The following is a 25769-nucleotide window of genomic DNA, read 5'->3' as shown; positions in this document are numbered from 1 at the left end:
ATGGCAGCCGGTTAATTTACACCGAAGAACTAGTTACACCCAAATCATTCCAAATCTAACTGCCTTGCAAAACAGTATCTATTGAAGCTGCCCCTATCGTATTTAATAACAGCAAATTACATCTTGTCGTATATCAAGAGACTTCCATTTTCCAATTTCCATACGAATTGTCTGATACCAAAGGTTGACTGATTCATCTCACACTTTGTCTTTGAACTTTGACTTCAATGATAACCTCCAAAGTTGACTACTTTTCTTAATTTGGTTTTGATCGGAGAAATACTTCTCAAAACTCATCACATATTCGGCTCCTCTTTGCAACATATAGTTTGTCTAGTAATTTGATACATCAAATGTTCTTCGGATCGGGTAGGATTACATGTTACTGTTTTCACAGAGGGGTGAAAGGTCAAATACTCCCTCAGCTATGCGCGACCGTCCTACAGAAATTCCTCATGGCCATGTATCTTGTGACCTTCTAACCCGGCAATAACTATGCGTGTCTGTTTTGTTGTATTTTGTTTGTTTAAACGATTATCGCAGTCTCGGATACTCAAGGGGATAAAAAGATGTCAAAAGGACGTGTCAGCTAGACCCTTCACTGGTCGGTATAGAATGTCGGAAACTACCAAAATGACCTCATACTTTACCAAATATTTGTTATAATCTCTGATGCGTCCCTTGATGATAAAAACACCAACCAAAATGCTTAATCTTCTCGCAATATCTTCTTACTATCAATACTTATCGATTCGATCAGAACGTAACATCACCCCCCCCCCACACACACACACACCTGACAGCACTGCAGTCATAAAATGTGGGCACGACATTATATTTAGATTTTATTTGAAAATAGGAAGCAATAATTTGTACAATGTCTTTGTATATGTTGGGACACGCATGTCAGTGTCTATCTTAAGACATAAGCAATACAGATAGCTGATTCAAAATCAATTCCCTTGTTTTCATCAGCTGATTTTGTATCTACGTCATCAATCTCTGACTAAGCTGTATAGAGTAGTTAACATTAACTCTACTTTATCTTGACAATTAGTTTCATCTAATGCCATTGATTCTCATAGTCCATCAGCATTTATGCAGTGCAATAGATCTATATAGGACAATATTAATATATCAAATTTTCTAACTCCACAGCAACTGAACGCATTAGCTAGTCAAGATTATTCAATTTCACTCTGCTTTGAGTCACTCTTTGACAGCAGTAGTCGCTAGCTCTCTAATGCAACTGCCAAACCATTGAAACACAATTTCACGCCATTGGAAACATAGCTTACAATTGAAATGGTGACTAATACTTCACAGTTGTCTTCTAGACCTTCACAAGTTAGGAATCAACCTTAGCTTCTAAAAGTCACGTTCTATTTTGTCTACATACAAGTACGTGAACCAGTAGAGAAGGTTGACGCTATGGGAAACAGATGACGAATACTTTTCAATTTTTCTAGACTGACAAAGTTCGAAATCACCCTTAGTCTCTAAAAGTCACGTTCTATTTTGTCGTCGTCCATGTCTACATACAAATACGTGAACCAGTAGACGAGGTTGACCAGCGTGAACGCTATGGGGAACAGATATCTCGACCTCCTATCGATTATGCATTCGTCGTCTAAAATTTTGCCAACTCTTCGTCTGACTCGACTGGTTGTTTGTCTGACTCTGTGGCCAGCTTGGGTGGTCCTCGCCTTGACGGTGTCTCTCACTCTGTACCGAATGTTGCCAAACGTTGGTCTGCTCACGCCGTTGTCGTCTGACGGCGTGCTGGCATCTTCAGATGGGTTCTCATAGTCCGTGTCCGCCTCGACAACTGTAGCTAAAGGCGCCTGTCTTGTGTCGTTGTCGAAGTCTGCCATCTGCATGTCATTCCTTGTAGGTGTCACCGGCTGTACAGAAAAGAAAGAAATCAATACGCTATGAATAAACACAAGTTACACGGTGTGCCAGACCATTGTTTCTATGAGAGCCAACATTGAGATGTATCATTTTCATGTCTCATACCGACCGTCTTTTCTCGTGTCTGAAGTCTAATTGGCAATGAAGATGCTCTTGTGCTAAAGTATCTGAGAGTTATAGACATACATAACTCCTCGTGGTTTTCCTTTCCTTCCTCATTCCCTGGAAAACGTCTGTTTAGTGGAACGTGTGTTTTATATTTGGTTTGAATGAAAATAGTATTGGCAGCTAGAGCTTCAAAATGGAAACATATAGCTGGCAAGACCTGAATCATAAAGAACAATTATATTAATGAAAACATCATCATCATCTGGTCATGACAAGTTCACAAGCGTTCTTGGCCCTTCTCCTCCATTCCTCCCTATCTTCAGCTTGCATTCTGACACAACTGATGCATGTAGGTAGTGCGTGGTCTTCCCACTTGTGAAAACATTGGAGAAAAACAATAACAACATAAACAACATCACAACAACGCACCGATGCTTGCATGTTCGTATGAATGGGAGACGGCAGCGGACTCTTGTTGGTCTCCTTCTTCTGCCGGACGAGCGTGGTGTAGTTGACGATGGCGTACTCGATCAGCGCGCCGAAGGAGAACAGGAAGCAGATGATGAGGTAGACGTCGATGGCCTTGACGTAGGAGATCCTGGGCACGGACTCTCGCGCACTCGTGATGAATGTCGTCATGGTCAACACCGTGGTGATACCTGCAGGAGGTCAGGAAGCAATTCAGTAGGTGATCTAAGATTGATTAGCAAATTTAACTATTGGCATAAACCTTGTCTTGAATTAATCTTCTTTTGAAGACTACAACAAGACATCCAAAAGTGTGTTTACCTCATGCAGGAGTTCGGTAAAAAAAGACTCAATCATGCATCATCCTCTTCAGAATTACGCTGTTAGACGACAAACGGTCATAGAAACGTCGGCTCTTGTGACATATGTGGTTATGAATAAACGTTTTTAATGTCGTCATGATCAACACCGTGGTGATACCTGTAGGAAGTCAGGAAGCAATGCCTGGTTCAGTAGGTGATCTAAGATTGTTAACGAATACCACTCCATGATGTTTGTTTGTTTGTTTATTTGTTCGTTTATCTTACTAGGGGGATACATATCGCCCAAAAGGCGTTTTTAAATGTGCCCTGGGCTCAAAGTTACTATAAAAGTTACTATATCTCCTCTTTCAGCATCACTAAACGACACGAACAATCATTCATGCTTCGTTTTTTGAAGCATTTCTCTCAAACTAGAGCTAATCTGCATAACATCTAAGAGTTTTTATGAATGTGTGCATCTCTACAAATAGGATTGTATGTTTTACGGTCCAAAACCTACAGTCCTGTGACCGCACATGGGTTCGCCCTTGGTAATTGCATCCGGCTAGTTGGGCAACACTGGCATGTACATGCTGAACCAATAAACTAATAAATGCATACACATGCCAACATGTCGTTCTTACCAAGCGTCACACGAGCAGGTTCGGAGTACGGACTGATCCAGAACCCGACCCAAGACACCATCACAATCAGAATGGCGGGGAAGTAGGTTTGCAGCAAAAAGAAAGGGATCAGGCGGATCAGATGGAAGCTGAAGATTAGGCGAGGATAATCACCTGCGGAGAGACAACAAGCGCAGCGAGGTGTTAGTGCTACATGCGACTAGCGATCAGGCGTGCGCTTAAGCCCCCCGCACACTGGCGGCGTCGCTGCATCCTAAACTGGATTTGTGTTACCCTTGACTTCATAATCGGAATATCATTCAAAACGTACAAGTATGACAACAAAGCACAAAAAACTTAAAAAGATTCGTTCTTTGTCGTTGAAATCCGTTGAGTGCTTTGTCAATTCGATCAGCCGCAGCGACGCCGCCAGCGTGCCGTGGGTCCAGTGAGGGGGGGGGGGGTGAGGGGGGCTTTACCGAGTCCCACCCTGGCCGGCTCTGAGTAGGGGTTGACCCAGAAGCCGACCCAGGAGATTATGACGATGAGCGCGGCGGGGATGTAGGTCTGCATCAGGAAGTACAGGACCCGGCGGGACAGGTGGAACTTGAAGACGGCCACTCTGTATTCTCCTGCGGATAGTCACATGTACGGGGATGTTATACGGAACAACTTGGGCCCCATTGCCAAACTTTGATGGGCTACCCAGCCGTCTGAAAATTCAATAAAATATGTACATGTTGCACGGACATATGCTGTACCTTTTGTTTACAGTTTCGTTGTTCATCAGATTTATTTTCTGGTGCAGCGCTTGCTATTTTCCCAGAAAGAAGTAAAATCAACCAGAAGGATATTTCAATGACTTCGCCCTTTATTTAGAATAAAATGAACAACTAACTCATTGATGAATGTGCTTATGATAAGTACAACATTTCCAGTAAATACAACCACCTGGACATGAAAGCAGATTTTCTTTTGACAGTTTTTCCATCAGTCGTATTAAAACTACCGAAAGCATCTCACTTCATAGAAGTACAACCATGACTTGTTACATGTCTCATGCCATCTGTTACTTGTTGAATAATCTCTCATCTGTCTGAAATATATGTTTCATGTTGCAATTAGCCCTCGGGAAAGAATTTGCAAATAGAACTCATTATTTTAGCTTTTACCTGACTCTTGTAATGTTACCTGCCCTGTATAGTCTGCTACCTCTATAGCCAAATGAGAACACATGCGACCCAACCCAATGATGGATGACTACAGCTGTCCTCGTCAGATTGACGGACGAACCAACCATATACTCTTACCTCTATGATGCAATCTGTTACCTCTATGACATAATCTGTCACCAGTCTGATACCATCTGTTGCCTGTATGATATGACCCGTTACCTGTCTCATAGTGCGCGACTCTCTCTGCCGTGAGGTAGGCCCCGACCTGGAACGTCTGCAGGTCTTCGTTCACTGACTCCAGACCCGAAATGGACTCGTCCCCGCGCATCCAGTACAGCTGCAAGTCCTCGGTGGTGTACCCGTCTGTGAAGGGGAAACGTGGATATACTTTAAAGTGTGTAAGAAACTTCCTGAGATAACATAAACCATGCTAATATTGTTTAATAACATAGACATTCGCACAAAATATACACACTTCGGATGTTATCAAACATCGAATCATCAAACCATCAAACCTCCAGCTTTTGATTATTCCCACCAGAAAATTACATCAATCAGTGACTTTAGCCCTCATGACGTCGCAATGAACATGGCAGCCGGTCTGGAACTTTGCACTGCGGTTCGAAAAGGACGTTCTTTTGAGAAGCAAAAAAAATATTGTTATGTCTTTTGATTGAATGTAATCCCGATAATTAAACACTTTTTGCTCATCAAATAATGTTTTCACAAGCCGTGGTGCACGGTTCCGAATCGTCTGCCGTGTTCATTGTGACGTCATGAGGAGTAAAGTCACTGATTATTGTGATTACTTGGTGAAAAGATTAGAAAATAATCAAGAGCTTGAAGTATGGTTTATGATGGTTCAATCTTGAATAACATTAGAAGGGCGACTGTGTATTTGTTTTAAACATTTATATATGAAGAAAATCTGTTTTTGTGTGTGTCATAAACACTTTAAGCAGTAACATCAGTACAAATGCCTTATACTGTAGGTCTAAGGAATGTCTTATCGTAACTAATTTTCAACTCTTCATTTGGTCTTCAAACGTCTTGTAAGAATGTCAGCCGTAAGACACAAGTTGACACTAAATGATTATCTTTTCTCGTGTCGAGTCGAAATCGAACTGAACAGTACCTAGCTATTCGAGCTACAGTACTTCATGTAATACAATGCGATGTAATACTTTTTGGCCTCCGTTGGCTAATATTGTCTATTGTAATACCCTAACTCAATGTAATGATCTTTGTGCCCATATGAACTCCAGGAAAGGAATAGGTATGCATTTCCAGAACATCATCAGGTAAAAGAAAAAGACTTACAACTTTCGAACTCCAGTGTACAGTTCTGTTCGTCCAACGGATATTTCCGCAGGTTCATGTAGCAGTGAGCGACGGCCGTGATCCTACGAGAAATCAAATGAATGAAATTGGCTCTTTAGAGTTTTTTTCTGAAAGCCATAAAAGCCACCATCTAACTATCAAAGCGGTTAGAGTGTACCAAATTCGGAGGCTTAGTAATAAGAAGGTGTGCAGATGCCACAACATAATATGGCTCATAACGACCAGAAATATTCTTGTTGCTGCACTATACGTGTGAAGTTTATGGACTCATATACTGTTGTTTTTCATGTAAGTACTTGTTATCATAAGATGCCTCTTCTGGTATGGTTCTTCGATCGTTCTTACCGTGTGCAATATGGTACACTTATGTGATCCACTTTGTGGCTATATTGAAACCGTAGTACATGTAGTTCAAATGAGCAGATTACACATGGGCGTACAAAAGCCACAGCAGACAAAATTCCCCTCCCTTGTTTGTCCTTCTTGGTCGTTACTGTGTCAGCATCACCCTGTGTGTTACTGTGTCTTTTTTTCTAGTAACAGCAACGAAAAACAGCAAAGGCCTGAATGGAGGACATGGCGTCAATGGTGTATTTCCTTTGAGAAGTCATCATGACCTTAGACTTTAAAAGGTATCACAGAAGACCAAAGTCTTCTCTATGAGTTAAATAAACTTGATTATTTGTTAAACTGAGGGGCAAGTAACATTTTTATGATGTTGTTGTTGTTGTCCCTGTTTAACGTTTAATTCTCTGCTAGATATACTTTTCATAGTAGTCTCATGGTGCTGAATGATTATCGTAGAATCATATAGAATTGATGGCATCCTGAGTACTCTTCGATCTATAGTTTAACCAGTTATGGTATTTCGGAGTGAGCTAAACATCATGATATCCTATCCACTATTAGTCAGATAAATGTGTTGTATCGATGTCTACGGCCGTGTCAGTAGTGTACACACACGATACCTCATTCCGTAGATAACAGACCCGTCAGGGTAGAGCCTGATCAGCACGTTGTCAGTTGTGACTGTGTGCATGAAGGCTTCCTTTGCATTGGTCAGAAACGTGTCGGGAACCCACAGGTCCTCTGCCAGCCTCCCGTCTAGGCTCATGGGCCGTGTTACGTTTCTCAGCCACGGTTGAGCTAGGCGAGGGTCTTTCCAGAACTGTCTCAGCAGGACGGTGATGGTGTAGTCCTGATGACGTCACGTCCACGTCACGACCCCGCGCATGCGTAGATTCATTGGTAGTGTTTTCGTCGGTAGGGATGGCGACATGACACGAGCCCGTACATGCGAAGTTTCATCGGTAGTGTTTTCATCGGTAGTGTTTTCATCGGTAGTGTTTTCATCGGTAGTGTTTTCACCGGTAGTGTTTTCATCGGTAGTGTTTTCATCGGTAGTGTTTTCATCGGTTGTGTTGGCAGGTGTGTGCGGAGTGTTAGTAGACGAGAGAAGACCGAGGAAAGGGAGAGGAAAGGATTGCAGCGGGGTATTACAATGAAATAGACATTGACATGGTAACATGTTGCATGACACAAAGATTCAGTGACATCACAAACAATGGCGGGGCGGTGTTGGGACAGCATAAGGTGGGAGACAGACACAGAGAAAGCAAAAAAAGGTACAGCAAAAACAGAAAGGAAAAAAGGACAGACAAGACCATCAATTCCTGAAGAATGAAACTGCCAATGTACATGTAGCTCCTCACGCACAACCTTACCCTTATGAATATCTTAATGTCCTAAAGCTGAGAAATATGGGCAGTTTTAGTAATGTTCAAATCTTATGAAGCTTCTTGACACTTGTTCTGCTACTCATTAGTTAGATGTAGGCGACATAGTCCTCACGCTCGTCCTTTGCTCCTATTACATAATAACGTCATCATCAATCCTTAACAACGCCCATACCATGTCCATGGCCATACAAGTGTCTAAGTGCTCTAAACATTTTGTAACATTCGTTGCGTGCTATCAAAGATAAGTCTACCGCAAATTGTTATCAATGCCTGTAAGGTAGGTTTAGATTATGATATGTTTTGACTTTAGATTAGCGGAGATGACACCATTTTGGCATCAAGACTTTCATAGTGTCAGAAACCGTGAAGTTTCAGTGACGCACATTATTCAAATTTCACCAAGCGAGACGACAAAGAATCGACCCACACATGCATGCAGTTTGCGTCGGTTTCGACCGAGGACTGTTTTTCTTGTGAATGGACATGACATGAATTTCCATCTTTGTGATGACCCGCTTTAAATAGTAAGCCAGAAATGCATGTAATGTTGTGAGACATCCTTGAGTAGAGAACTTGAAATTGTACACTTATTTACAGGAAGATATCAACCTGTTCCCCCAGCAATTTATTGCTGCATCCGATGCCTCCATATGCTAAACCCACGTGAAAGGCGATACGTGTAGTTCAGGTCTACTATACCCACCGATTACCCTGTAGTTACAGCTCCATTTGGACCGCTTGTACATCACATCAAGTGCGATAAAAACAAAGTGGCTTACGATTATCGCCATGATGGCGTTACGTTAGATGTTGTTGTACTGAGCCCCGGAGGACACTTACCAGGTTGACCTCTGAAATGCTATCGATGCTGGCGATGCTCATGGTGAGGCCTACCCGCACAGGCGGACCTGTCCGTCAAATAAACACACAGTCAGGCAAGAACAAATCTAAGCATGGTTGTCGTCTCTCTGCGCTTAAAGTAGCGTGAGTTTACAATATGCTATCTAGACCCATAGTATATGAGACAACATGGTTTAAACGGTCTGCTAGAGCTTAACATCAAACAAACAAACGAACAAACAAACAAACAAACAAGCTAATAGACACACAGTCAGGCAGGAACACATCTCTGCATGGTTGTCGTCTCTCTGCGCTTAACGCAGTGCGCATTTAGACTATACTATCCAAGCCCATGCATTATACATGAGACACAATGGTTAAACTGGACTGCTAGCTATAACACTAAACGTTTGCGGTCCGTTGTGTGAATTGAGACTTAGTAGAACCTTCGTTGCAGTGTGCGTCGTTGTTTGACACCGCAGTTGCATGCAACATACAGAGGGTGCAAGAAACAAATAAATGTACATGGCTTTTGTATTGATAGCCCCTCCACACGTCCTTTCAAGGGATCCATGACTTTTCTGTAGTTCAAAACGTTTATCATAGTAGTATCATCTGAATACTTAGTACGTATTAGTTTATTGAATCAACAACTGCTGAGTGTCTCCTTCAACTTTCATAAAGCTGGTTTAGATTATTGGGCTATCAATGTGTAAGACGACGTGACCGCACAACTTGATGATAGAATCTATCATTTCGTTACCTCCGAAGTTGGGCCGTATGTTTCTGTCATAGTTTTTCAGGATCTCCGCCAGCGAGGAATCTGCTGCAGAAATCGTGGGGGAAGACGCCGCTTTTATCGCGGCAGGGCTGGCCCCACTGTGCTCGTTGCAGCTAAACCAGAAAACAAACATGGCGGACATCGTACACCGGTCGATGTAGCTTAAACTAAAAGCATAGTCTAAGAGTGAGAAAAGCAAACTAGGTTTTCCTAATTCAGTCGCTAACACTCACCTGCCGAAGAGGCTTGTGGAAAGTAAGAGTAGAATAATAGTTGGTAAGGTATCGAAGCTGGAACCGGCCATTTTTCTGGTGAGGCATTTTGCGTTGCCTGAGGCTCGTCTCACGTTACCCGTTTTAGCGTGAGGATACCTGCTGCTGTTCGGTGCTGACAGCCAGGCACTCACAGACGCATGGCAGAAATGTCGCTACAGCGATGTGTGTCCTTTTCGCGACTGTAAGATATACACGAAATTCGTGCAATCATTTCAGCCCGTCCAGTCCTTGAGTTGGTCTGCCCTGGGCCTGTTCTATAATGGGTGTGTTGTGCTGTGTTGTGTAGGCTGAGTCAGGAAAATGTGGTAGTTTTCGTTGGCATCGGAATGGAAGAGCCAGGCAGAGTCACAAGTACTGGTCACGGGCAGAACAGGCCAGCCGGCGGCAGCCAGCACGTCGGCAGAACGTTAGCGTTTAAGGTCGTGTTCGCGTATTTAAGGTTAACACCTCGTATATAGATTCATTTAGTTGTGTTCAAAGACACATCTCATGCAACGGCTGTTACTCCGCTGCAACGTTGACCAAAGAGAACAAAAGAGCTTTGAGAGTTATGATATGTTTAAATAGCAGGCTAATTACCGCATACGCATTACGTTCTGGCGATGTGCTGTGGCTGCCGGGTCTGAACGATTTTACTCTCCAATTCATGTTGCTGTTTTAGTAGTAGGGCATGATTTTTTTTGAAACCTTTAACGTGCTCGAATCAGCTCCTCCATCACGGGACTCCAATTTTACGTTCCTTCCAAAACCCCAACCGAGATGTCCTTCCCAGGATTTCAGGCTTGCACCAAAAAACATTAGAATTTTTTTCCACACAAGCGAGCGGAGATTTAACATGGAATAGCTTTCAAAGTGATAAATTGGCTTAGACTACAATAAGTACTCCATAGATGACAATAACCTGAAAACACTAGAAGATATCTATTATCATATCACCAATCATGATGCTTTACTGCCTAATGTAAAACATACATCAAGTTCGCATATCGTTCATATCTTTAGTCGTCCCAGAGGGGATCTGTAGTCCTCCAAGTTGATAAGCATCAAAACTAAAGGTACCATTCAAAACATACATCAGCTAAAGGCACTTTACTTCACAAGTCAATCGTCATATACCGCAGTAAAATCTCCTGCCCAAAATGATAACACAATACGCCTGTCATCAATTGTGAACATTTTGCGGCTTACTAGATACATATAGTGGATTCTACAGGATTAATGCACGTCACTACAATTGATAGAACACCCTGTTATGTATAGAAGATATAACAATTAGTTTAACGAAATGCATTGTTTAAACACAACAAAAAAAGTTCACTGTTTTTGGGCCGGGGCGCTCTCATGTCTCGTAAATTGATGATTTTATCTCATTTGTACATAACAATTGATTTTTTTTCAACTTACACACAGACATATAAATGTATGTTTTGGGGTAGCTATACATTTCTCACTGACCTCCTAAAGCCCCCGTCACAAATCAAGAAATTAGCTCGGCCGACTTGTCGGCGAGCTCCAAATGGCGATTTTCGGGCGAAGTACGACCGACGTCCTGTCGATTCTACGGGCTTCGGGCGAATTTTCGGAGCTCGGCCGACGTTCGCGTGTCACTGGAAGCTGCGCTTAAATTCAGCGAGGCCTCGGCGACGATTTTTGAACTCGCACAGCTCGTCAACAGTTTGCCCGTAGCTCGCCCGAGCAACGCCCAGCGCTCGGCCAATATTCGGGCGGGCATCCGAGGATTTTAGACCCGATTTTTGGTCGGTCGGAGGTCACCCGAACTCTTCGGCCTCGTGCGAGCCTCGCACGGGCCTTGAACAATAATCGGACGACCGTCGTCAGTGTTCCGGCCGACTCATGAAAAGTAAGGCATGCTTCGGGCGAGCGTTGTGCAGGTGTTGATGGGAGCTTGGACGTGCCTCGGCCGAACTCCTTCTTGTTTATAAATAAAAGGAAACGACAGTTTGGTTTATAACATAAGATGATAAATGATACTGTAATATTATCTAATACTAATTTCAACTTGTCGAAGAATGCTGCCAAACTTTTCTAATGAAAGACAATTCAAAACAAAGTTAAATTTTCATTCAAAAAAAAATTATAAATAAAATGTTGACACCGAAGACAATGCTTCTTGTTTCTATTTTGGTATTGGTTTGGATGTTTCAATTTGTATATTAATGAACTGGGGCTTGACTTTTGAGGTTTGACTTCACTTCCTGAGTTTTTTCTCCACAAAATGACTAGTTGAAAGTCCACTGAGTCATTATAGATCTATGTTTGTCTGCCGAGGCACGCCCAGGCGTCGGCAGGGCGTCGATAGGCTTGTCAACGGTCGGTCGAAGCTCGGACGGCGTTCGCCCGAGCTTCGGTCGATTTCTATTTGGTGAAAATTTTTGGATCGGGGTTAAACGACTGATCTGTTGACTTTGTGGCTCCTGCACTTGTATTTTGATTGGTCTATAACAAAATTCCTCTTTATGTGATTATTTTCAGTGTGCCCACCTACTTCACTTGTGCCCTACATATTTGCCACAACTCAGAAAGTAAAGTTGGTCCAAATTTGAGATTGTTACCAGGCTATTTGATTCTGACTTCGTCCGTGTCCAATAGATGGTACCGTCTTATGTGGGATTTATGATTATTAGCGTTCGACGGACGTCGCCCGAGCTCTGTTCAATTTGTGACGGGGCAGGTTTTCAGTGAAAAATACGGTCGACGCTCGGGCGAATTTGAAATTCGGCGAGCTTCCGGCGATCTACAAAATCGGCCGATGCTCGCATGAATTGTGACGCCGGCTTAACAGGACCTATTTGAGCTTTGATATGTTCATAGATTCTTTGGATGCCAACAAAGGTTTCTAAACAACACCTGAGTAGACTATATTATAAGTAATCATATTGTATCATACATGTCCTGCCCGTAAAGGCAAGGAGGAACAATCAACAACTTTAACTAATGTATAGCAGTCGATAGAAGATAACTAGACATATTACATCCTCAATATAATCAAGGAGGTTTAAAATCAAATTTCATTTTCAACCTACTTGGTTTAATTTCATGACATGATGCAAAAACAGCCACATGTACTCTGTTTCTTGTCAGACGGAAGGGAAGAGATCAATCGAATGGTGTTGCATTGGAAACACTGATTGATGATATCTACCAATACAAAGCGGACACTAATGACCTTCAATACTGTATTCTTAATGTTTTCTTAATGACCTTCAATACTGTATTCTTAATGTTTTGTCTTAACATGTATACGATGTTCTCTTAGATTGGTAGCAGATTTGAGATGATTCGTGTCATTTGTACCTTCGATCTGTGATACTGTGTAATTTTAACATTTAATCTTATTATGAAATGATGACGTGTTGTTGCTGTAAGAATTGTGAATTGCAACGCAATTCAGGCTGTCTCAGCCTGCGATATTGTAAAAATTGAATAAAGTTTCAAAGTTTCAAAGTACATCATATCAGTTGAGTTTATGAATCATGTTCCGGTGAAAGAATTTATATGAAGAGGAAAAGAATCTGGTTTTCGAAGTGGGACAGTCATGTGTACACATTTTTTTTTTTAAGAATCGGTGATCGGTTTTCGGGCGGTAGAATATATTTGCTCCCACCTAGCTCCCTTGATGAACCGCCACATGCTTTATAACACGGAGTAATATTGTAGCGCACAGCTTTATTTTAACTTTGCTCCGGAGACGTTTAGCCCAACCGATAACAATGGCCGATGCTTCTGGATGTTTTCTAAAGTAGGCAGTGGACTCATTTACAAGAGGTTTGGGTACCGAGGGACCGACTAAAAGTGGCTGTAAATGCCTCCCGCTGCAGTCATCAGTCAAACCTAAACACATTCAATTATCTGGAGTTTCTGCCGCAGCTACCGTTCATGATAGATGGTTCTGCCTCTACTTGATAACAAAGGCCTTTGTGGCTCATAGAGTTCTGATCCGCGGTGACGTTACAGAAAATGATTTACTGTCACTTCCACGTCCCGTACTTTACCGACGCCCCGCGCTTTTATTGAAAAGCTGCGCCAACACGTTCCTGCACGAGAGGCTGAAGGGCGAGAACAACATTACCAGGGAATGTATCGACAATTCACAACAGCTGATGTTATTTGGTGCGTCACTGATGACGTGGTATCCGCCACCTGTTTTCGGGGCTGTGACGTCATTGATGAAGGCACGGAGTCGTTTAAATCAAGCCTTAGATGATTCGAAAACCAACGTTAATGAAAGGTGATTTTGGACATGTCTGTTGCTGCTGCCAATTTTCCTTCATGCATGACGTTTGAATTCACTGTCCCACGGTGGGAGAAATTATTTACTGCATGCCAAGAGCGAGAAGTTCAAGCCGTTTACAATGGACATTTGTTTGAAATGGGGCCCAAAATATTTGAGCAAATGTTTCCAAGGGTGTTCCCTTTTTAAATATAAGCAAAGGATCGTACAACACAAACTCACGGGCACACTGGTCACAACGTCATGACTTCGATTTCTAATTTCAGGTCTGTTTATTCGTTCAATGAACTGCTCGTAACGTTCGCTAGGGGGCGTCTAACTCCAAGTCATTTGTTGTCTTTTTCCTGTGGGCGTCGGAGGCTGATTAGACCTTTTCTTTATTGACATGTAAACTGGACCGCCTCCTTAGAATGATACATCACTGGTCAATACCGGTTAACGACTATCGAACGTCTTAATACCGGTTAACGACTAAAGAACGTCTTAATACCGGTTAACGACTATAGAACGTCTGTACGATCTGAGGCACATCTACTAAGCCACAGTTGTGGTGCCTTATACGACACTATCTGAAATATCCTAAACACTACTTTTTAAACAGTCTGCAAGAAGTACACGGACATATTCCGCTCAGCCAGCCTGCTAGCCAACTTCTTAACTACAAGTCCGTATAAAACACGGTAGGCCACATAACAGCTTATAGATACATACAGATAAGACACAAAATTCCATTTCTTTTTACATTTACAAAGTACTAGCCTCTACCGGGCTCCTCAGGTCGCTGGACACTATAGGTCACACACTGTAACGTCTTTGGCGGGCCAACTCATCTGGCATGTTATCCGTCTATTTGGCCAATTCCTTCTATTTTTCTAGCGACCTGTGGAGCCTGGAAGAGGCTAACAAAGTACCGCCTGAAAACATTTTCTCATCAAGCACATAACATCATCACAACAACAAGTATCCCCATCAGAAAGTGTACGTTATCCAATAGAAAATATTGAACAGTACAAAAGACAACGGAAAGATGACGCGGGAATACTTGTCGATGACGTTGATATCCTTGATCTCGACTTTAAAGGCGGCCCGTTTCTCGCGGAGGTTGGAGACGACGTTGGACGCCACGTCGAAGAACGTGGGCTGCCGTTCCCTCCTGCGCGTGCTGGAGGTCGTTGACCCGATGCCCGGGGAGGTTGGGGTGGGGGGCTCGTCGTCGGTCTTGGTGGACTCCATGACGGCGGCCTTCAGGGGCCCCTTCAGGGGCTTGGCCTCATCCAGCTGCTTTATCTGGCAAAGAGAGAAAGAGATAAATGCGCAGATTTAGACACAGCTTGGTACACATTGACATATACTTAGGTTTATCAGACAAGAGAAAAGCTCCTTAAAAATATTTTCCTATCATATATAATTGTGGATTTGCCCATATGTACTTGCTGGTTTCGTTGTTAATATGCCTAAAATGTGTCGGGCAGCAGTTGCTCAGAGTTATTGCCCTCCCTTCTCCGCCAGTCTATCAACAGTAGGATGAAGGGCCTGACAGTAGCGGCCTAGTTTCCTGTTAGATAAATATGATTAAGACAAGATGACACAAGTGTCGAACCTCCTCCTGCTTCTTATTTTTGTTCTTCCTGGCTCTCAGCCTCTTCCTGGCTCGGTGCTTGGACGTGGTGGACTCGAAGTTGACGAAGGCGTACTCCAGGAGGGCGGCAAAGACGAAGACGAAGCACATGACGAGGTAGACGTCCACGGCCTTGATGTAGGAGATCCTGGGTAGGGACGCACGCGCGCTGGTGATGAACGTGGTCATGGTCAGGACGGTGGTGATACCTGGAAAAGACCACACGGTTTGCAATAAACCAGTCAACTCTTCTTCCACAGTAATGATCCAAGCTCCATAGAAATTAAGAGAGGTTACTGTAGCCGTTTACTGAAAAGGCAAGGAGGGACCTTTTTCGGATCAGAACATGTTAATACTCGGCAACTGAAAATATACGCATATTGACTCGTTGTGGGTTCATGGGAGCTCCTTGCCTTTCATGAATGGTCTTGGTCACATAGAGCAATACGTCATTCGTTATATCCTTGTGTCAATCAATGCCGTTATCAATGGAATCAGTCTTACGTTGCAAATGTCTGAAACTCACTAGGAGTTACTCCACAGCAGCAGCGCGTGACAGGTTTTACCTCGCTTCCACAAAACATGACGTCACAAAAAGACACACTGCACAAAACACTGTCGGACATGCCTGCATATCCACATGTGTTGCGGCGTGATGTGGTAAATAAAGAGGTGACTCGTCGCAAAGAATACTAAGATAAGCGTTGGGTGCATATGAATAGCCTCCTTCGCAGGCTTCCTAGAACGGCGGCGTATATATTTGGGGGAGGGGGGTGACGCGAGTTCTAACACGGGCCAAGGTTCTTTAATGCCGGCAAGGGAGTTTCGCTGCCAAGGGAGTTATGTAGCCGACGGTCCTCCTTCGGCTACATAACTCTCTTGGCAGCGAAACTCCCTTCCTTGCCGGCATTAGAGAACCTTGGCCCGTGTTAGAACTCGCGTCACCCCCCTCCCCCAAATATATACGCCGCCGTTCTAGGAAGCCTGCTAAGGAGGCTAGCATATGAAGGTGTCGCGATGAAGCAGAAACTAGTGAGAACGCACCAGAAGAGAATAGCTGAGTCATGCTGAAGAGGACCAGGGAGCCTGTGGGGAGATCAGACCGCGGAGTGACAGCAGAGAGGGTGAAGCTGAGCATCGATCGTGAAAACGGACACAGTCGACACAACAACGCACATGAACATGATAAACAAAGCTGCGAATCTGCTCTGCAACATGTACGTTGCTTCCTCCGTTCTATGCAAACGTGACTCATGCCGCCATACCACTAGACGGCGATCGTGCTGCGACCCGACAGAGACCAAAATTAATTTGTATGATCTTTGGTTTTATCATTGGAATATGATGGCAAACGTATGATTTTAAAGAAAACAAAGCACAAAAATGTTGTTAAAAATCATTCTTTTTCTATGAAATTCGTTGGTCTGTCAACTCTTTAGTCAGTCAGTGGTCGCAGCCCCTAGTAGAAAAGGGGTATCAATGTAAATGGTCGCAAGCACATCATGCACCGCTGTTCTCACAGAAACACGAACACCAAAGGCAGAGAAAGAAGGACGAGAGAAGCGGAGACAGGAAAGCGGAGCGGTGAGTAAAGAGGTGGGGGGGGGGGTACGACATGTGTGGGATAAAGTAGGATGAAGATAACCGGTTTTGAGACGCACCAGTGAAGTGGAGTGTCATACTCAACAGAACCAGGATGCCTGCAACGGCAGACCAAAGACACCGTTACACGGGGGGATACGGGGACACCTCAACAAGACAGATGCATCCTCTGAGTTCCTAACTCCACAGCTGCGAACTTCAAGACATTAGACTAATCGCGGTAGAAGTGTGGTGTGTGGTAGATAATGCTCAGAACTGAAAATGCTCCAAGCAAGTGAGTTGAGGAAACATTATCTGCCACAGGCACCCACTTCGCCGTGATAAGGTGCAGAATTACCACTTACAGGGATTAGACTCGGCGAAAATTTTTTGCTAGTTTCGGCACAGGCAAATCTTTCAATCCATTATAGTCTAAATGTCCTTGCGATACGCAGGTGTAATTTGTAAACATAATGCCAGCACGCAAATTTTGGAGCCTTTGGAAATAGCTTTTGATATGACTATTTGATACAGTCAAACCTATTCCTAGGAATGCCACAGGCGCAGCCTAATAGTCACGACCAAAAACTCGCCTTCAATGTACGACGACCCGCTCAATTCACAGCCATTATGTTGGATACCACAATCTATAAACAATTCACAAAGTCTCAAACTGTGGCTGTAGATGCAATAAAGTTATCCAAAAAGCTATTACTCTTCCCTACGTGGTCCAACATTTCAAATCGTAGTCCTCATCTTGGATTTTGTTATTTTAGAATGAGCTCAAGAAATAAAGAGGGACTTTCCGCGTGCTCATGGGACACAATTACGCACGACAGGAAGGAACATACGAACGTGACATGTCTGAGGATCACGGTTATTGGCGTTAACGGTCACGTGATGTCGTCTGACACGGATCACAAATGACTGGACAGACATTAGGCAGGACGAGTTTTGACGAGGACGACTTACGTGTCTTTGAGAAAGTTTCGCTTAGACTGATGAAGCACCTCAGTACTAAACCTATAGTAACGAATGCTACTACCTAATGGTGTGATCATTATGATCATTGGAATTTTACTTTTTATCCATGTTCGAAGAAATGTGCGGTAGATGACCTTTACTTTAGTACTTCAGTATGTAAACACTCTCGAAAGTTTACAACAATGGTGTCCATTTAAGAAACAAAAGCAATGAAAAGCCCATCGTAAATAAGCTATTCATAGTTCAACATAATTGTGTACTATATGTAGCTTTACTCCAATTTTGTGTCATCTTGAGAGTATTTAGGCAAGTCTTCTATACTACAAAGATGAAGAAAAATAGGCATCAGAGACCAATTTGGAAACTGAATTCTGCCAAACGGTATCCTTTCTAAAACCATCGATTTCCTTCCTGTATGTGAAAACGTCCCTACCCAGAGCTACCCTGGCCGGCACCGCCTCGTGGTTGATCCAGAAGGAGACCCAGGAGCTGATAACGAGCAGGATGGACGGGACGTAGGTCTGCAGCAGGAAGAAGAACACGTTTCTGTGCAGCTTGAAGCTGAGGATCAGTCTCGGGTAGGTGCCTGGGGGAATAAGATGTGAGAATGTTCAGCGTAGCTGCACCTGTCTTAATTCAAAGAAGAACACGCTTGAAACTTAGCAGCGGTATTGCGCAGGTACCAGAAAGAAGGAGATGTGAGAACATTCAGCGTATTTTTCCTTGTCTCAAAAGATGGACATGTTTCTGTGCAGCTTGAAGCTCAGGACCAGTCTCAGGTAGTCACTGGAGGAATAAGACGTGAGAATATTCGGCAAAGTTACACATAGTCTCCAGAGACTCATTGGCAGTTTCTTGGTGAAAAGCAGTGGACTGACTGTCAGAGGCCTAATGCAGTCGTTTGATTTTATTTGTACAATTTCCTATTCATCTGGTACATAAAGTTGGTATTTGTTTGGTCTTGGATGCTTTAGTCTTACTGTCCATTACCATGATAATGGTAATGATGCAGAAGATGCAGTGGCTGATACACTATCATAAGGTTATGAAGTATGCGCATAGACAAATCTCCTGCCTTCATGTTCTTTCATTGGGAGCTGAAGCAATGCCTCTTTTGTGGTATACATTACAATAAAATAAATGCGACCATACAACATCTTCAAGACCCCCATTTACCAGTTTCGTAGACGGATTCTGAAGTCTTCGTGTTGTGATCCCCGAGGGAGAACTGGGACAGGTCGATTTTGTCCAGGTTGTGAATCGATTTGTTTCCGTCTTTCCAAGTGAATATCAGATCTTCTTTGGTGTACCCATCTGCAACAGACACATGATGTTCTTTATTAGAAAATAAGAATTTTAAGTTTACATTGCAACATTTGAAATGCTTGCAGAAGAAAGAGTCACCTATGACATTGACCAAAATCTGCAACTCTTTGAAATGGTAAACCTCCATATCTTAACTACAGCAAAGCTGGTGTGTTACGCCAAAGAGTGGTTTCGCCATTAAGATGGAAAGGGTAAAACTTCTTCAACTTTAAAAAAACAGTAAGTGGTTATATTGACCAATTTTTAGTCAGACTGTTTTCTAATTGGAACGCGTATTATACACTCTGTGCATTTATACGTGACTTTTACTGACTGTTCTGTCGTTTGAAATGGAAGTTATGTAGCACTCATAAAACAGTAATAAGCTAAAACAAAATTACGACTACATACAAACGCCGACAAAGCAGTGCCTTTTCCTAAGGCTGTTGATGTAATAAAACCATAAAAATAATTAGACTTTATTAGAGATCTTTATGTAGTCATTCATCTTGAGATGGAGTATAAACTTCATCTCACGTTCAGGTACTACATCTGCCTGAAGGGAACCAGAAGATTTGGAAAATGAAACGATAAGGCCACACCATTTTAATTTCTTGGTTAACGGAATTAAAAAAAAAACCCTGCTAGATTGGAAAGTCAACAGGAAAACGGAATCTCAGAGGAAAGTTTGTACTTTGATGCACACAATTTCAGGGAGTGAACATGGTCAGGTGCAAGTTTTCACCCCAGCCTTCTGTTTTCATGATTTTGCTTGTTGCTAAAATTTAAAAAAGAATTTGTTAACAAAGAAATTGGTGTGGCCTAACCCTGTTTCATCTCAGAAAGCAGACACTTCCGAACTTCATATCCTTAATTCAATGATTGATCGTCTAATAAAGTGCGAACTCCAACAGTGTGATGGAGATGATATTCCGGCAAACGTGTCATTATTGTCCATTATCATAAGTCAAGTAGATTAAACAGAGCATCTTCCTGGTTCTGCAAAAGATCGATCATGGATTGACGTACATCTCTATCGTATGTAGGATAGCCAACTGTTTGTTCCCTGTCTCTTCTTTTATGCACTCATACGGCGTAAATTGGACAATGCAATCAAATCACAGTACCTTATGAATAGGAACACTAGAAAGGCAACGTTTGCAAGCAAATGTATAAAGTCTACCTTAACACGGTGTGACCTAACAAATTCTCTTTCTGTTTGTTCTTACTCAAACACATCCATATAATCATATGGTGACTAGCCCCTCCAGCTCTTTACTGCATGTTGCTACATGTTGCAATTGAACATTACAGCCCGTCTGCTACTTTACCAATAACCATGGTGACAGACGTCTGGCACAGGTCATTGACCTTATTTGTTTGTAAGAGAAGAAGAAGAAGCGGCGCAAAACAATAAAGAAGCATAAAATCTGAAAAAAAAACCAAGCCCATAGTTACATTAATTATACAAAGTCTCACATAAAGGTTCATGTTGTGAAAGGTTCATCGTTTCTTGATACGACAGTCTTGTAAACAAACATTGCCCCAAGTCTTCTTTGTGATGTGAGTATATAATAGATATGGAAGTACTTCATGTCTCTTCTCAGCCCCGGCAGACAATAATCCCAGGGTTGGGAGTCTTACTTCATTTTCGTTTGTCGTTGACAGATGACTGGACCTGTCAGACATCCCCAACAGTCGGAATCACAATCTTTGGATCCAAACATGCCCCTGGCATTAATTAAGTTTTACTCTCCCGGATACTAAATATTACCTCTTAGTTCTTTTATTAAAGTTGCCTTGCCTTCTGATGCGTATTTCATCTGAGTGACATTTTTAGAATCACTTCACCTATCGGTGATCCAGTGTGTAGCAGCGTGCGTGTTCTTGGTTCAAGGCTAATGCGTGACTGATGCATCTTTGACGCTACACGGAGCTTTTGGCGCGATTACAATATATCGCCGGTTGCGAACTTTGTGTAGAGCCCAGTTTAGAGTTTCTGGAAGATGACGAATGAAGTTAGAAACGTAATGCGAATATTTGACCTTATTATTCACATTTGCTTATGTGTTTTAAAAGTTAACTTGTGGAAAGTCAAAGCTCTAGAGGTAACGGTAAATAGTCAAATTTCAGTTCAAGTTTAACCCCAACTGCCAGATTTCGTTGGGAAAGCTTTAATTAGTGAATGACTGAAGATTGGCCTTGATCTCACCGCCAATGCGATGCTTTCCCCTTAAATATACCTCTATTACTCTTCTTAAGCAGCTATCTGATAGATGTGCCTCCAAATAAAGGTAAAATCCCTGATAACTGACTTGCTTTATTAGTTAAACTTGTCTTTTGAACTGTCAAGGAAGACGAAGCGACATTTCGACTTGCATTTCGTGTTTAGTGAAAAAAGCTACTCAGACTGCGAACCAGACGGATGGCCGTCTTACGACGCACAGGGGCAGGGCTTATCGTATGGAGCCTGAAATCCACACAACGGAACTTGCGTATCTCAGATTTACGTATCGCAGGCCAATCTTCATCGAACGTTTCAATCATCACAATCCATTGAAAGTCGTGCTCTGTCGGCAGATCGGGCTGCAGATCAACATCGTTTACATGATAAAGGAAAAGCGTAATGTTGATGTGTGAAGAAGCTGTCCTTCGCGATAGCAGGAGACCGCCCGGCGCCATTGAATTTCACGTTTTGTTTAGGTGTCAGTTTCACACATAACATGAAAATGATGCAGGCATACATGTTCATGGCTTTGCATTTATTTACTATGATACTTTCAGACCGCCTTTGTGACCAGCTTTGTGAGTGGTAGGATTTGGAGTACTTTGTCTACATGTGGCCACGTAGACTCAACCGCGAATCCTTAAAAATCCTAGCCTTTTATTATCCAGGGCCGACGACATCTGAAATACATGTCCCACATTTTCAACAATCCCACATTGTCAAAGTTTCTAGCTCCTTCAACTTTTGTGTTTGACGGTAAAATACTTTTGAGTTAGACAGTCAAGTACATCAGCCCGTGTCTAAAGACGCCTGCTAAGATATAGTCTGCATTAGACTGACGTCATGGAATGCATTGTAAAGTTTATATTCCAACAGGTGATATAGTGTCTGGTAAGTTAAATATTAGCTTGGTTTCTCCTAAAACATGTTCATGTATATCCTATGGGTTTTATTTTAGATTTGGAGTTTAGACTTCCTCTTGTTTATATACCTGTGGATTAACTTGTCTTTATAGAAGTTTCAGTTAGCAGAAATAATTTTGTTTGTGCCAATACTTGTATCCATACATGCTTTTCTTGTTGATTCAATTTATCTTTAGGTTTGTTGGGCGCTTAACACAGAAATGTTGCACTCAAAACTTGTTAAACGATCCAGGTCTCAGGCAACACAAATCATCTGCTTGAATATTGGATCGACACTTTGAAAGAATCTATGCGGTCCTTTGTGTGAACTTCACCGTTCAAAAAATACTGGCTGTGTTCTCAAAGACAGTCGACCTTTCTCCAAGACGCTAGCCGGGCATAAATTGCTGGCCTGGGGCCCATCACCTTCTGGAAGGACCGCAAAACTAATCTTCAGATATAATCACCGTTTCAAAGCGCTGGGATTGCATCTTTATTGCGCGTGTTGCACAATTCACTGATCCAGCGATCGTTACAGATGTCTGCTGGATGATCGTGTCATCAGGGCCAGGAAGCAACACAGCAGCAGATAAGCAGCGGGCGGGGTGACTGATGTGTTCTTCTGACTGCTCAGTATTCACTGTGCAGTCGACACGACCTTTTCCACTCCTGAATGGAAGCACTTTGACTACTTTCTCAGAAGTCGGGAGTGTAAATTACAAAACTTGACTGTGTTTTCAAACCGAGCCGGGAGCGTTAGAGTGATAGATGGTATGGGTAATTCGAACTGCTGTTACGGCAAAAGTAGGAGTGCGCGGTATTCTAGATAGTCAAGTCGATGACATGCTTCTGTTCATAAAGCCCCATTTACACAAAAATGACATCGTTAGGAAACTGATGAACGACTAGACATCGCTGGTCTTAACTTAAAGCTTTTGCGTTGTAAATTAAAGTTCAACTCTGCTCCAGAGAGCGCCGTCGTTCATGGAGATGATAGGAAAAGCTTGGTTATCAATGATAGAGCTTGGAAAGATCTATCAAATGTTTTGACGCCCAACTTTCTCTTAAACATCTCGTCTCGCGTACTAAGTAAAGATTTGGCATTTAAGGGAGCTAAATCACCTAGCCGACATGCTATAGGACTGCACAACCTCTGCCATTGTCCCTGTCCATAACATCTACTGGCCATAAGTTTAACCATGCAACCTTTCCATCCGTAGATGATGGCCAGCGCAAGACCTTTTACGCTACGTTTCGTATCGAAGTGCTGCACTTATTCCCAATACAGTGGCATTCCAGCCAGGACAGAGTTTTATCCATATTGTCAGCACTCTAACTCCGCCAATGGTTCCTCCTGCTGGCCGCAGCTCAACTTTTACATTTTTCTTTCCTCCCAGATAAATCAAAGCAAGCTGTAGCGTGGCTAATGGCCTCTTCGGTGCCACGGCCGGTTTTGCAATAAGCAGATAGTGAGAGTGGCTTGAGTTGTCGTCCGTCGCCCTGAGCGGCAGGAACGAGGGGCTTAACTCCGGCTGTGAAGTCTTGTAGGTGCGCACAGAAACTTGCCCCCGGCGCGACAAGGTGCCTTCCACACAGCGAACATGTCTGATAACTGTGGAGCTCTGATGCATATGCTGCCCATTACCTACATTATACGGGAGATGCTGTACTTGGGAGGTATATACATGTAGGCGGGGCTTACATGCACGGTCATCTGAAGAACGGGACCACACTGACGATTGCATATAAATTGTCGCCACATGGATCGGTTTGAAAGTTGTTGCTAGAAGTAAAGAGAGTGATGGTCAACCTTTTTTGTTGAATCTTTAGGTGGTAGGATTTGTAGACAGGTGACTAAGTTTGGAAAGATTGGTTGATGATGGATCAGTTGGAACCCGTGGATGAAGAAAATTGATGGGTGTCATATTGCCTCCCACCAGTCTATCGGACCCCAATGGGAGTGACATTTTTGTTTGGTTACTGGAGGCTTTAGATAAAGTGTAGCAATGCGTCTCTACGTCAACCCCGTCCTTCACAACCATCCAACATACGGCCTTGAAAGAAAGTCATGATACACAAAGGTGAACAACACCTGAATGTGCAAACTGTGAAATTCAATGGAGAAACATGTCCGGGCTAGAATGTGTCACGCTGAAAACGGTCTGGACGTGTATAGTTTTAGCTGAACTATGAAACAAAGACGTCCTGTAGATACCACCAGTAGAGAGAGCGTCGCTGATTTAAACTCGTAGCAGGAGCATCACCAATGATGTTCTGCAAACACTTCACAGAGCATACTTTTCACCTTATCTATCTCTTGCTGTAATTTTGTTTCTTTCTGGATGGAAATCTTATATGAAAAGAGTGATATGGTATTATTTTTATGATTTGTGTTGAGTGACGTCGGTGTGGCGTAACGGCTAGAGCCTTGGACCAATGAGTCCCAGGTTCGATATATGCCCCGACGTTATGCCCTTGGAAAAAGAACTTTACATGCCTTTTCCTGACGGTGGAGTGACTCCCACCGAGCCACTTTTGCTAATCTGCCGAAATGTGTGCCAAAAACACACTACGGATTTGGTGCACCAATGTGCCAACATCTGCACCACATTGACATCCACCAAGAGCTGTTAATTTTTTTTCAATGATTTTCGTACCCATTCAAAAGTGTTCGCGGGTTATAAGAAGATTACATAATTAAACAGACCGGTCTGCTACGGGTCCCAACCATTCTTGGAAGTGGTGATACAGGAATATTGCTTTTACTAGGTTCACCCGACAAACCCACGATTTTACTACGTGAAAGTACTCTAAACTTACATTTCACAATTTCAGACCCACTCGATTCCACCTCATCCATCAAAAACAAACAAAAAGGAGAGAGACTTTGGCATGCATGCCTTTAGCATTTCTTGGATCGATAGCGCATTTGTGCTGGAAGGTTCTGGATTTCCGTCCGAAGTTTCATGAAAGGAGCCGGACCCCGCGCTTGTGTCCGTGATGGAAGTAAGCGGAAAATAACTCACAGCGGCTAATAAATAAGATTCGCGCCTAAGCTGCCCCGTTCTATTACACGACTCAGACTTGTCGTCGCCGAGGCGTTCCCGGACTTCTCCGGGTAAATAGGACCTCAGTGTAGAACCTCGACAAACCTTTGTATGTGTATATGTATAGCAAAATAAGGCCTCATGATCAGTCAAATAGGTTGGCATCACACATAAGTTCTGTGACCGAAATGTAACATGTAAGGCAAAACTGGCTTGAGTCAATTGATGTCATAAAATCTTTGTGGAAAGAAGAGAAAGCAAACTATGTCTCCCCTTGAATGATGAAA

General features: G+C 42.9%; 2 protein-coding genes across 2 annotated transcripts in view; both read right to left on the bottom strand.

Annotated features, from left to right (window-relative positions):
• Positions 1-1466: 1466 nt before the first annotated feature.
• On the bottom strand, positions 1467-9869 carry LOC136434723 (gamma-aminobutyric acid receptor subunit beta-3-like). Its single transcript, XM_066427747.1, has 10 exons — positions 9525-9869; positions 9274-9404; positions 8511-8578; positions 6900-7129; positions 5911-5993; positions 4810-4953; positions 3895-4047; positions 3437-3589; positions 2452-2681; positions 1467-1904 (listed from the first exon to the last, which is right to left on the bottom strand). The coding sequence occupies exons 1-10, from the start codon at positions 9593-9595 to the stop codon at positions 1500-1502; spliced, it is 1668 nt and encodes a 555-aa protein (XP_066283844.1). The 5' UTR covers positions 9596-9869; the 3' UTR covers positions 1467-1499.
• Positions 9870-14054: 4185 nt separating this feature from the next.
• LOC136434418 (gamma-aminobutyric acid receptor subunit beta-3-like) overlaps positions 14055-25769 on the bottom strand; it is a 31050-nt gene continuing 19335 nt past the window's right edge. The window contains exons 5-8 of the mRNA XM_066427207.1: positions 19178-19315; positions 18435-18587; positions 15419-15645; positions 14055-15105 (exon numbers count right to left, since the gene is read on the bottom strand). Coding sequence (XP_066283304.1) covers positions 14788-15105; positions 15419-15645; positions 18435-18587; positions 19178-19315 — 836 coding nt within the window. The 3' untranslated portion in view covers positions 14055-14787. The remainder of the gene's footprint in view (positions 15106-15418; positions 15646-18434; positions 18588-19177; positions 19316-25769) is intronic.

This window comes from Branchiostoma lanceolatum, chromosome 5 (assembly GCF_035083965.1).
Source record: "Branchiostoma lanceolatum isolate klBraLanc5 chromosome 5, klBraLanc5.hap2, whole genome shotgun sequence".
In the NCBI taxonomy this organism is placed as follows: Eukaryota; Metazoa; Chordata; class Leptocardii; order Amphioxiformes; family Branchiostomatidae; genus Branchiostoma; species Branchiostoma lanceolatum.
Note: the sequence above shows the minus strand (reverse complement) of the source record. Positions and strands in the feature narration are given on the sequence as shown.

Excerpts from the sequence above, each read along its gene's own strand:
- LOC136434723 (XM_066427747.1), bottom strand. The coding sequence starts at position 9,595 with ATGGCCGGTTCCAGCTTCGATACCTTACCAACTATTATTCTACTCTTA. Across the intron at positions 9,405-9,524 it reads TCCACAAGCCTCTTCGGCAG|CTGCAACGAGCACAGTGGGG; the intron begins GTGAGTGTTAGC and ends TTTCTGGTTTAG. Across the intron at positions 3,590-3,894 it reads GCCGGCCAGGGTGGGACTCG|GTGATTATCCTCGCCTAATC; the intron begins GTAAAGCCCCCC and ends GTCTCTCCGCAG.